General features: G+C 48.5%; 1 protein-coding gene across 9 annotated transcripts in view; it reads right to left on the bottom strand.

Moving 5' to 3' along the window:
• Window positions 1–1964: 1964 nt before the first annotated feature.
• CBY1 (chibby family member 1, beta catenin antagonist) overlaps window positions 1965–12178 on the bottom strand; it is a 15407-nt gene continuing 5193 nt past the window's right edge. For 6 of the 9 annotated variants that reach the window (XM_023222000.1, XM_023221999.1, XM_023222001.1 and 3 more), the window contains 5 exons: window positions 8381–8520; window positions 5631–5746; window positions 4817–4922; window positions 4619–4737; window positions 1965–2661 (listed from right to left, as the gene is read on the bottom strand). In XM_023222000.1, the coding sequence (XP_023077768.1) occupies window positions 2584–2661; window positions 4619–4737; window positions 4817–4922; window positions 5631–5746; window positions 8381–8471 (510 nt within the window). In that variant the 5' untranslated portion in view covers window positions 8472–8520 and the 3' untranslated portion in view covers window positions 1965–2583. The remainder of the gene's footprint in view (window positions 2662–4618; window positions 4738–4816; window positions 4923–5630; window positions 5747–8380; window positions 8521–12178) is intronic. The other 3 variants (XM_023222007.1, XM_023222008.1, XM_023222006.1) reach the window with 2 other exon arrangements.

The raw sequence follows: 12178 nt of genomic DNA, 5'->3' as shown, positions 1-12178 counted from the left end.
CGGCATCGGGGGGTGTCCGGCATCGGGGGGTGTCCGGCATCGGGGGGATATCCGGCATCGGGAGGTGTCCGGCATCGGGGGGTGTCCGGCATCGGGAGGTGTCCGGCATCGGGGGGTGTCCGGCATCGGGAGGTGTCCGGTATCGGGAGTACTTAATAAAGGGTCCCCATTGATACCAGCCGAGGCATAAGCAAACTCCACTGCTCCTATTATCTGCACCTGAAGATTTACACCTTGCGTATATGTGGATCCTTTTCCAATTTCTTCTGTATTCAACATTGTCTCCTGTATCAGAAAGTAAGGTTATGGGTTGGAGCTAAAAATCTGCCCTTCGATCCATCCCCCCGACAGAGTGCTCTGCTGGCCATAAGGATGGGCTGCAGACAGCAGCTCGGTTTCTTTCACTGCTGCCCCCAGCTCCTCTCTTTCACTGCGGGCTGTGTGAATCAGGCTCCAACACTTCCACTGTGTGATCCTAGATCAGTGTCTGAACCTCCCAGAGTTTCCCTCTCTGCAGATGGATGTGCTGACAGCCCCTGCCATAGGGCTGAGCTGAAGGGGAAATGAGACAGTGAGAGCAAAGGGAGCCTGGTGCCAGGCATGTCCCAGGCATTCAGAAGTGGCCAGCCATGGTAGCCTGTCCCTAAAGTCCTGGGCACCATGCCCCCACCCCCTTACTTCCTTCTGGCTTGACTTCAGGAGCTGGATTCCCTCCTCCTGCCAGAAAAGTCCAGCTCATACTGCCTAAGGCACAAATTCTCACACCAACCACTAGGTTCTGCCAGGTCCTGGCCAGTCCCAACACCATGAAGCAGGAGGGCAGGCGAATTTGAGCAGAGATTGTTTCTGTTTGGCATCAGCCTCTGCCAATGCCCAGGAAAGCTGGAATGCTCTCCTGCAAGGGTGACATTTCCCCACACGCTAAACATTGTCTATTTTTTTTTTTTTTTTTTTTGAGACGGAGTCTTGCTCTGTCGCCCAGGCTGGAGTGCAGTGGCGTGATTTCAACTCACTGCAACCTCTGCCTGCTGGGTTCAAGCGATTCTCCTGCCTCAGCCTCCCAAGTAGTTGGGACTACAGGCATGTGCCACCATGCCCAGCTAATTTTCTTTTGTATTTTTAGTAGAGACGGGGTTTTGCCATGTTGGCCAGGCTGGTCTCAAACTCCTGACCTCAGACGATCCACCTGCCTCAGCCTCCCAAAATGCTAGGATTACAGGCGTGAGCCACCATGCCTGGACAATTCTGTCTTTTGATGGAACAACAGAAGCTTAGACTCCAGACTCCAGTTACTTCTTTTTTTTTTTTTTTTTTTTTTTGAGACAGGTTCTTGCTCTGTCACCCAGACTGGGGTGCAATGGAGTAATCACAGCTCACCTCAGCCTCAACCTCCCTGGGCTCAAAGCAACCCTCCCATCTCAGCCTCCTGAGAGGCTGAGACTACAGGTGTGCACCACCACGCCCAGCTAAAATTTTTTTTGTATTTTGTTTCGCTATTGCCAGGCTGGTCTTGAACTCCTGAGCTCAAGCAATCAGCCCGCCTCAGCCTCCCAAAGTGCTAGTGCTAGGATTACAGGTGTGTGCCACCACACCTGGCCAGGCTCCATTTTTTTTTTTTTTTTTGGAGACGGAGTCTCGCTCTGTCGCCCAGGCTGGAGTACAGTAGTGTGATCTCAGCTCACTGCAACTTCTGCCTCCTGGGTTCAAGCAATTCTCCTGTCTCAGCCTCCCGAGTAGCTGGGACTACAGGTGTCCACCACCATGCCTGGCTAATTTTTGTATTTTTAGTAGAGACGGGGTTTCACTCTATTGGCCAGGCTGGTCTCGAACTCCTGACCTCAGGTGACCTGCCCACCTCAGCCTCCCAAAGTGCTGGGATTACAGGTGTGAGCCACCATGCCTGGCCAGCTTCATTTACTTCTTGAGGAAGTCATGGTTCTCTTTTTAGTCACTTTGGTCACAGAGAGATTATTTAACATCATTTAATAGAAATAGTAGTGCAAACAGGAAAGTAGCATAAAAATACAGTGTTGCTGTGGAAGGCTGGTGCTTGCTGCTGAGAAGCTGAAGCCAGAGGAGGCCAGATGTGAGGAAGGAGGATTCTTTAAAGGCAAGGAGAGAGGCCTGCCTTTAAGAGCCAAGAGAGCCACTCATCCATGACCCCCAACACAGAGCTCTGCAGAACTGCTGCCAAACCCCAAACCCTAATGTAAGGGGGTGAGAGAATGAACTCCAGCCGCTTCTCCCAACAGGGCCCAACAGAGCTCTTCTGGGACATGTGTGTTTGCAATCTTGTGTGTGGAGAGCACCCAAAGGCTCATCAGCAGCCCCAGGCCTCCGTGCGGTCTGGGTTTCAGACTGGCATCTGCAGGCAGTGCATCTGAAGCACCTTCTAGTTACTGTCCCCATCTGGAATCTTGGTTTTCTCCATTCCATGTCACCTTCTATTGCCAACCCAAGGGTGCCAGTGCCTGTGGGTCCCATTATATGATACTCTCTCCCAGGACCGAATCCACTGGTCTGGGCGAAAAGAAAAAAAGCACTTAGCTACATCCTACTCCCCAATAAATGTCTCTGGGGTCTTCATTTTCTCTTCCGGCTAATCCTCAGTTCATCCAGTTCCTTCTCCATTAAGTGGGATTCGGCAGTGGACTCCGAAAGCTGAAAGTAAAGCAGCAGCTGTTAGTAAGCAGCACATTTCTAGATGTTTCAGGTTGGCAAGGCTGGCCCTACACGCGGAGGAAAGGTCCCCTGGCACTTCTCTGACACTGCTGGCCTCCATAGTGGGAAACCCTCTGAAATGGGATAGAATGCAACCCCGGATGGCCCAGGACCACAAGTCCTTGAAGAATATTCACAGTCCACTCTGTCAGCACACTGTCACCCACGAGGGCAGGGCACTCCCTGCATGAAGGACAGCAGGTCTCAGAGGATGTCAAAGGCAGATACTGGTGATTCTAAGGCTAAGGGATTACAGTTTAAATTGATTCTAAGCTGTAGCTCCCATAAGGGGGATTAGGGGAGAAAATGCTGGAAAAAGAACGCCACTCTCCTCCTTAGGGTTTTTTTGTTTTTGTTTTTTGGTTTGTTTGTTTTCTGAGACAGGGTCTCACTCTGTCGGCCAGGCTGGGTGCTTTGCTTATACTAACTCACTGTAAGGTAGATACTACGATTATGCTCATTTTTTAAAAATACATCCAGGCTGGGCGTGATGGCTCACGTCTATAATCTCAGCACTTTGGGAGGCCAAGACAGGGAGATCACCTGAGGTCAGGAGTTGGAGACCAACCTGGCCAACATGGTGAAACCCCATGTCTACTAAAAATGCAAAAATTAGCCAGGCATGGTGGCGGGTGCTAATCGGGAGGCTGAGGCAGGAGAATCACTTGAACCCAGGAGACAGAGGTTTCAGTGTGCAGAGATCACGCCACTGCACTCCAGCCCGGGCTACAGAGCGAGACTCTGTCTTAAATAAATAAATAAGTAAATAAAAATAAAAAACCATCCAGCCTAAAATGTCAGTCTTTTTCTTTTTTTCTTTCCGAGACAGAGTCTCACCCTGTCACCCAGGCTGGAGTGCAGTGGCACAATCTCAGCCCACTGCAACCTCTGCCTCCTGGGTTCAAGCAATTCTCCTGCCTCAGCTTCCTGAGTAGCTGGGATTACAGGTGCGTGCCACCACACTCGGCTAATTTTTGTAATTTTAGTAGAGAGAGGGTTTCACCATGTTGGTCAGGCTGGTCTCGAACTCCTGACCTTGTGACCCGTCCACCTCGGCCTCCCAAAATGCTAGGATTATAGGTGTGAGCCATCATGCCCAGCCTAGTTCTTTTTTAAAAAGAAAAAAAAAAAACAGGGTCTTACTTTGTTGCCAAAGCTGGTCTCAAACTCCTGAGGTTAAGCCATCCTCCTGTCTTAGCCTCCTGAGTAGCTGGGACTACAGGGATGCACCACCACAATTAGCTATTATGCCATTTATTGCTGAAGAAATTAAGTCACAGAGCAGTCAGTCAGCAGCAGAGCTGGGCGAGGAACCCAGGCCATTTTGCTCCAGAGTGTGTGCTCTTAACCACTGCAGTGTATGCTCTCCTGCCTCTGAACCTTCACAGGCTCCTCTAGGCCCAATGGGTTGCTGGATTTTTAACAGTCACAAGAAACCAACGCTAATGCAGTGTGAGCCCCTGAGCAGGTCTGTGCAGGGCACTGATTAATGCCTACTTGGTATGAGACACTTCCAAGCCATGAGCCGGCTCTTCCCCTCTTCCTGGAATGCCTTCATCCAACCTCCATTCCTGCCATTATCCTTCCACATTCAGCTCAGATATCCCTTCCTCTGGGAAGCTCTCCTGACTTGACAGAATTAACTTCTCCCTCGTGTGCTATGCAGATCCTGTGCAGACTCCAACTGGGTCCTTACCTCTCTAACTATGCTTACGGTTCACCTGCCTGTACACTGTGAGGGCGAAAACTGTGTCTTGTTTCTTGAGTGTGTCTTTGGACACAAAGCAACATACCTGGCCAAACTGGCATTGAGGGAGATACCTGTTGGATTAAATGACTCAAGGTGGAGCCTCCCCAAAAGAAAAGCTAGGCATCTCTTGCCCGTCACCTGCCTCACCATGTCTAACAGGATGTCCACTTTGAGCCGCAAGAGATTGTTCTCTTCCTCCAACTGCTGGTTCCGCCTGCGAAGGCGCTGAACCTCCCTCCGGTCCACACCGCCACTAACCCCTGTCTCTGGAGGAAGGACAGAACCAGTTAAAGGAGGGCTTCCTCCTACAATCTTGTTTGACAAATGGCAGGAAGTGCAGCTCACCTGCTATCCACTGGCCATTTTCAAACTTCAGGCTTTGCCCTGCCAGGTTCATAGTGGGGGATCCATATTCCAAGCCCAGCTCCACCTCCCGGGCTGACCGATCCAACTGTGGGCGAGATGCTACGTGACGACTTCAGCAGGCCCAGAACACGCCCTCATCCCAGTTCCTCTTCCGCCAACAATATGACCCCAACAACTCATTTCTCTAATCATTACCTGGCACCTTTAATGATTTTTTTAAAGGCCATAAAATCAAATAATGTACAGCAGAAGTTTAATTATGAGATAAAAATATACTGTTTTATACATTAGATGTTTCTAGAAAAGCTATATATGCTGAAATGTATAAATTGAATTATTATTATTATTATTTTTTTTTTTTTTTGAGACGGAGTCTCGCTCTGTCGCCCAGGCTGGAGTGCAGTGGCCGGATCTCAGCTCACTGCAAGCTCCGCCTCCCGGGTTCACGCCATTCTCCTGCCTCAGCCTCCCGAGTAGCTGGGACTACAGGCGCCCACCACCTCGCCTGGCTAGGTTTTTGTATTTTTTAGTAGAGACGGGTTTCACCGTGTTAGCCAGGATGGTCTCGATCTCCTGACCTCGTGATCCACCGGCCTCTGCCTCCCAAAGTGCTGGGATTACAGGCATGAGCCACCGCACCTGGCCCAAAAATGTTTTCAGCAATAGCAATGATATGGATGGAAAGGATGCCCTCCTGCACCGATGCCTCTGGAGGACCACACTTTCCATTCAGAGACACGCTCAGAACTCAGCTCATGCTGCACACCGGGCCGACCCCAGTACCGACACTCACAGAATGCAGGTTGGAGAGAGATGCCGACTTCCGAGGAGGTGTCTTCTTCGGACTGAACATATTCCCAAAGAAAGGCATCTTTGGCCTGATGAAAGCAAAGCCAACGCTCCCTTCTCCTAGGATCAGAAAAAGTCAGGGGTACAAACAGCTGGATCACTGACCTTACGCCATTGTCCTCAAATCTTTAAGACATACATTTTATCATGTGGCTACTAATGATCCTGGTGCTATGGTTTGAATGTCCCCACCAAAACTCATGTTGAAATTGAATTGCCACTGTTTAACGGTATAACGGGTGGTGACTGGGCCATGTGAGCTCTGCTGTCATGAATGGATTAATGCCATTGTCATGGAGCAGGTTAGTCTTCTCGGGAGTGGGCTCCTGGTAAAAGGATGAGTTCTGCTGCCATGCCATCTGTCTCGTGCACTTGCTCACCATGTGAGCCTTCTGCCTCACACAGGATGACCCTCACCAGATATCTGTACCACACTCTTGGACTTCCCAGTCTCCAGAACTGTGAGCCCAATAAACTTCTTTTCTTTATAAATTACTCAGTCTGTGGTAATCTGTTACGGCAGCACAAAATGGATTAAGACGCCTGGTAATAGCTCCCATGTGCTGAACACTTCCTTTGTGCTACGCAGTATGCTGAGATTTTTGGGTGGGGCACAGTGGCGCATGCCTGTAGTCCCAAATACTTGGGAAGCTGAGGCTGGGGGGCATCGCTGGAGCCCAGGGAGGTTGAGGCTGCAGTGAGCTGTGATCCACTGCTGCTCTCCAGTCTAGGCTACAGGGTGAGAGACCATGTCTCAAAAAAAAAAAAAAAATTAGCCTGGCATGGTGGCACACATGAGTCACTGGCATGGTCTCAGTGACTCAGGAGGCTGAGGTGGGCAGATCACTTGAGCCCAGGAGTTTAAGACCAGTCTGGCCAACATGGCAAAATCCTGTCTCTACAAAAAATACAAAAATTAGCCAGGCATGGTGGTGTGTGCCTGTAGTCTCAGTTATTCAGTAGGCTTAAGTGGGAGGATCACTTGAACCTGTGAGTTTCAATCTCCAGTGAGCTATGATCATGCCACTGCATTCTAGCCTGAGTCAAAGAGCAAGACCCTGTCTCTAAAAAAATAAAGAAAGAGGCCAGGCGCGGTGGCTCAAGCCTGTAATCCCAGCACTTTGGGAGGCCGAGACGGGCGGATCATGAGGTCAGGAGATCGAGACCATCCTGGCTAACACGGTAAAACCCCGTCTCTACTACAAATACAAAAACTAGCCGGGCGAGGTGGCGGGCGCCTGTAGTCCCAGCTACTCGGGAGGCTGAGGCAGGAGAATGGCGTAAATCCGGGAGGCAGAGCTTGCAGTGAGCTGAGATCCGGCCACTGCACTCCAGCCTGGGCAACAGAGCGAGACTCCGCCTCAAAAAAAAAAAAAAAAAGAAAGAAAGAAATGGCCGGGTGCAGTGGCTCATGCCTGTAATCACAGCACTTTGGGAAGCCAAGGCGGATGAATCAAGAGGTCAGGAGTTCGAGACCAGCCTGGCCAACATGGTGAAACCCCACTTCTACTAAAAATACAAAAAATTAGCTGGGCATAGTGGCGGGTGCCTGTAATCCCAGCTAGTCGGGAGGCTGAGGCAGGAGAATTGCTTGAACCTGGGAGGCAGAGGTTGCAGTGAGCCGAGATCACACCACTGCACTCCAGCCTGGGTGACAGAGTGAGACTCCATCTCAAAAATAAACAAACAAACAAATAAATAAATAAATAAAGCTATGTTTATATTTCCTTTCTGAATTGGTAACAGTGTCCCTCACTTGTCACCAGTGTCACTTGTCAACAGTGCACCTCATATGTCAGGTTACCTGTTCTGTTATGGAAGGTGAGGTGAGGTGTCCTGAAAAGGGGGCAGGTCCACAACATGGCAGAGCTGACAACGACAACCCCCAACCTGTACATTTTCTTTCAGCATAGTGCAACCTATCGCAATTCACCTAGGCCTAGTTAAGTAGATTTACTGATAACACCCTGGTTTTTGGGGAGGAAAGGAGGAGGGAAGCAAACTTTTTATTTAGGCTAGGCTCAGTGGCTCACATCTATAATCCCAGCACTTTGGGAGGCCAGGGCAGGAGGATTGCTTGAGCACAGGAGTTCAAGACCAGCCTGGGCAACTTAGCAGGATCCATCTCTACAAAAAAAAAAAAAACAAGAATACACATATATATAATATTAATACAGAAAAGTCTACTACAAATCATAAGTGTAAGGTTTCATGAGTTTTTACTACACAAGTATAACCACCCTCCAGGGCCAGGCGTGGTAGTTTACATCTGAAATCCCAGCACTTTGTGAGGCCAAGGTGAGAGGACTGCTTGAGCCCAAGAGTTCACGACCAGCCTGAGTGGCACAGTGAGACCCCCGTCTCTAAAAACATTAAAATCAAATATTTTTTTAAATTTTATTTTTTATTTGTGATTTTTTTTGAGACAGAGCCTTGCTCTGCACCTCAGCCTCCCAAGTAGCTGGGATTACAGGTGTACGCCACCACCCCCAGCTAATTTTTGTATTTTTAGTAGAGATGGGATTTCACCGTGTTTGGCCAGGCTGGTCTCAAACCCCTGCCTCAAGTGATCTGCCCTTGGCCTCCCAAAGTGCTGGAATTCCAGGTGTGAACTAACGCGCTGGCTCAAAACATTTTTTTAAAACTACCCTCCAGATCGGGATACAGAGCATTTCAGCACTCCATAAGCCTCACCTGGCCACTGTACATGCACGGAATTGCACAGTGAGTCCTCGTTTGCATCTGGCTTTTCACACTCAACGTCACGTTTCTGACATTTGTCCATGCAGCTGTGTGTAGTTATAGTTTGTTCATTTGCATTGCTGGATAATATTCTATTGTATAAACACAGTAAAATTTACTTGTCTACAGAAGATGGACACTTGAGCTGTTTGCAGTTTTGTTTTGTTTTGTTTTGTTTTGAGACAGGGTCTCATTCTAGTGCCCCAGGTGGAGTGCTGTGGTACCATCTCTGTTCACTGTAGCCTCAGCCTCCCAGGCTCAGGTGATCCTCCCATCTCAGCCTCATGGGTAGCTGGGACTACAGGCACACACCACCATGCTGGCTAATTTTCTGCATTTTTAACAGAGATGGGAGTTTCGTCATGTTGCCCAGTCTGGTCTTGGACTCGTAGGCTCAAGTGATCTGCCTGCCTCGGCCTCCCAAAGTGCTGGAATTACAGGTGTGAACCATCACGCCCGGCCTGTTTCTAGTTTTTGACCATCAAAAATAGTGCTGCTAGGCCAGGCATGGTGGCTTATGCCAATAATCCTAGCACTTTGGGAGGCCAAGACAAGACGATCACTTGATGCCAGGAGTTGGAGACCAGCCTGGGCAACATAATGAGACCTCATCTCTACAAAAAATTGAAAAACCAACCAGGCGTGGTGGTGTACCCTTGTAGTCCTAGCTACTCAGGAGGCTGAGGTGGAAGGATCGCTTGAGCCCAGGGGTTTGAGGCTGCAGTGAGCTATGATCACCAATGCACACTCCAGTCTGGGCAACAGAGCAAGACCCTGTCTCAAAAAAAAAAAAAAAAAAAAAAAAAAGAAGTGCTGCTAAGAATATAAGAACATGAGGCTTGAGCATGTGTATCTACATGCATATGTATACTTTTCTGGTTTCACACTTAGGGTTAGAACTGTAGAGTCATAGAGCATTCATATATTTAGCTTTAACAGATACTGCCAAATGGTCTTCCAAAGTCATTGTACCAATTTAGACTCCTATCTGCAGTTTGCAAGACGCCTTGTCAATATCTGGCACTTTCTGTCTTTTTCATCTTATCCATTCTGGCAGGTATGTACTGGTGTTGCATTGTTTAATCTGCTTTTTCCAAATAACTAATTAAGTTGAGCATAATTTAACATACTCCTTGGACATATATGGATTTCTTTGTGACATGCTTGTTCACGTCTTTTGCCTCTTTTTTTTTTTTTTTTTTGAGATGGAGTCTCCCTCTGTCAACGGACTGGAGTGCAGTAGCACGATCTTGGCTCACTGCAACCTCTGCCTTCCAGGTTGAAGTGATTCTCCTGCCTCAGCCTCCCAAGTAACTGGCATTACAGGAACATGCCACCATGCCCAGCTAATTTTTGTATTTTTAACAGAGATAGGGTTTCGCTGTGTTGGCCAGGCTGGTCTCGAACTCCTGACCTCAAGCGATCCGCCCACCACGGCCTCCCAAAGTGCTGGGATTATAAGCATGAGCCACCGCACCCAGTCCTCTTTTGCCATTTTTAAAAATTGAGCTGTCTATCATGTTCATTTTGTAAGGATTTGTAAGGGTATTTATATATGCTGGATACAGGTTTCATTACTGTATACATGTACAGTACTGAAAATACCTTCTCCTACTTTTTTCTTTTTGCGTTCTTTTTTTTTTTTTTTGAAAGAGAGTCTCGCTCTGTCACCCAGGCTGGAGTGCAGTGGTGTTCTCTTGGCTCACTGCAACCTCTGCCTCCCAGGTTCAAGAGATTCTCCTGTCTCAACCTCCCAAGTAGCTGTGATTACACACGCCTGCCACTAAACCTGGCTAAATTTTTGTGTTTTTAGTAGAGATGGGGTTTTGCCATGTCGGCCAGGCTGGTCTCGAACTCCTGACCTCAAGTGATCCACTGGCCTCGGCCTCCCAAAGTGCTGGGATTACAGTCATGAGTCACTGCGCCCGACCTTTTTTTTTTTTTTTTTTTGACAGAGTTTCGCTCTTGTGGCCCAGGCTGAACTGCAATGGCGCCATTTTGGCACACCGCAACCTCCACCTCCTGGGTTCAAGTGATTCTCTTGCCTCAGCCTCCCGAGTAGCTGGGATTACAGGCATGCACCACCACGCCAGCCTAATTTTTGTATTTTCAGTAGAGACAGGGTTTCTCTATGTTGGTCAGGCTGGTCTCGAACTCCCGACCTCAGGTGATCCACCCGCCTCAGTCTCCCAAAGTGCTGGAATTACAGGTGTGAGCCACCACACCCGGCCTCTTTTTGCTTTTTTTGCTTTCTTATGGGTTTCTTTTGATCAAAGAAGTTCTTTTTTTTTTTTTTGGAAATGGAGTATCACTCTGTCACCAGGCTGGAGTGCAGTGGCGTGATCTCCACTCAGTGCAACCTCCACCTCCTGGGTTCAAGCGATTCTCCTGCTTCAGCCTCCCAGGTAGCTAGGACTACAGGCACGCACCCCCACGCCCAGGTAATTTTTGTATTTTTAGTAGAGACGGGGTTTCACCATGTTGGCCAGGATGGTCTCAATCTCTTGACCTCCTGATTGACCCGCCTCGGCCTTCTAAAGTGCTGGGATTACAGGTGTGAGTCACAGCGCCCAGCCAGAAATTCTTAATTATAATGAAATCCAATTATTTATTTATTTATTTATTTTGAGATCGAGTCTCACTCTGTCGCCCAGGTTGGAGGGCAGTGATGTGATCTCGGCTGACTGCAACCTCTGCTTCCTGGTTCAAGCAATTCTACCTCAGCCTACTGAGTAGCTGGAATTACAGGCACCTGCCACCACACCCAACTAATTTTTGTACTTTTAGTAGAGATGGGTTTCGCCATGTTGGCCAGGCTAGTCTTGAATTCCTGATCAGCTTCCCAAAGTGCTGGGATTATAGGCGTGAGCCACTGCGCCCAGCCCAATCTGTTATTATTTCTTAATGATTAGTGTTCGTATTCTATTTTTAAAATGTTTGCCTACCCCAGGCTGGGTATGGTGGCTCATGCCTATAAATCCTAGCACTTTGGGAGGCAGAGGCAGGCAGATCACTTGAGTCCAGGAGTTCAAGACCATCCTGGGCAACATGGCAAACAAAACCCTGTCTCTACCAAAGATACAAAAAATTAGCTGGGCATGGTGGTGTGCGCCTGTGGAGGCACACAGGAGGGACTACTCAGGAGGCAGAGGTGGGAGGATTGCTTGCACCCAGGAGCCAGAGGTTGCAGTGAGCTGAGATTATGACACTGCACTCTAGCTTGGGTGACAGAGTGAGACCCTTTACCCCCCCCAAAAAAAATTGCCTACCCCAAGGTCATGACGATATTTTTTATTGTTAACTTCTGGTAATATTGTTTACATTTACATTTGTGACTACAATTCATCTTGAATTAATATTTGTATATGATGTAAGACAGGGGTTAGTGTTCTTTTTTCCCCATATATCACCCAAAATTTTTTTTTTTTTTTGAGACGGAGTCTTGCTCTGTCACCCAGGTTGGAGTGCAGTGGCCGGATCTCAGCTCACTGCAAGCTCCGCCTCCCGGGTTTACGCCATTCTCCTGCCTCAGCCTCCGGAGTAGCTGGGACTACAGGCACCCGCCACCACGCCCGGCTAGTTTTTTGTATTTTTTAGGAGAGACGGGGTTTCACTGTGTTAACCAGGATGGTCTTGATCTCCTGAGCTCGTGATCCGCCCGTCTCGGCCTCCCAAAGTGCTGGGATTACAGGATTGAGCCACCGCGCCCGGCCATTTTTTTTTTTTTTTTTTTTTTTTTTTTTTTTTTTG

This window comes from Piliocolobus tephrosceles, chromosome 19, assembly GCF_002776525.5.
Source record: "Piliocolobus tephrosceles isolate RC106 chromosome 19, ASM277652v3, whole genome shotgun sequence".
NCBI lineage: Eukaryota > Metazoa > Chordata > Mammalia > Primates > Cercopithecidae > Piliocolobus > Piliocolobus tephrosceles.
The sequence above is the reverse complement of the archived record's forward strand: the minus strand, read 5'-3'. Positions and strand labels throughout refer to the sequence as shown.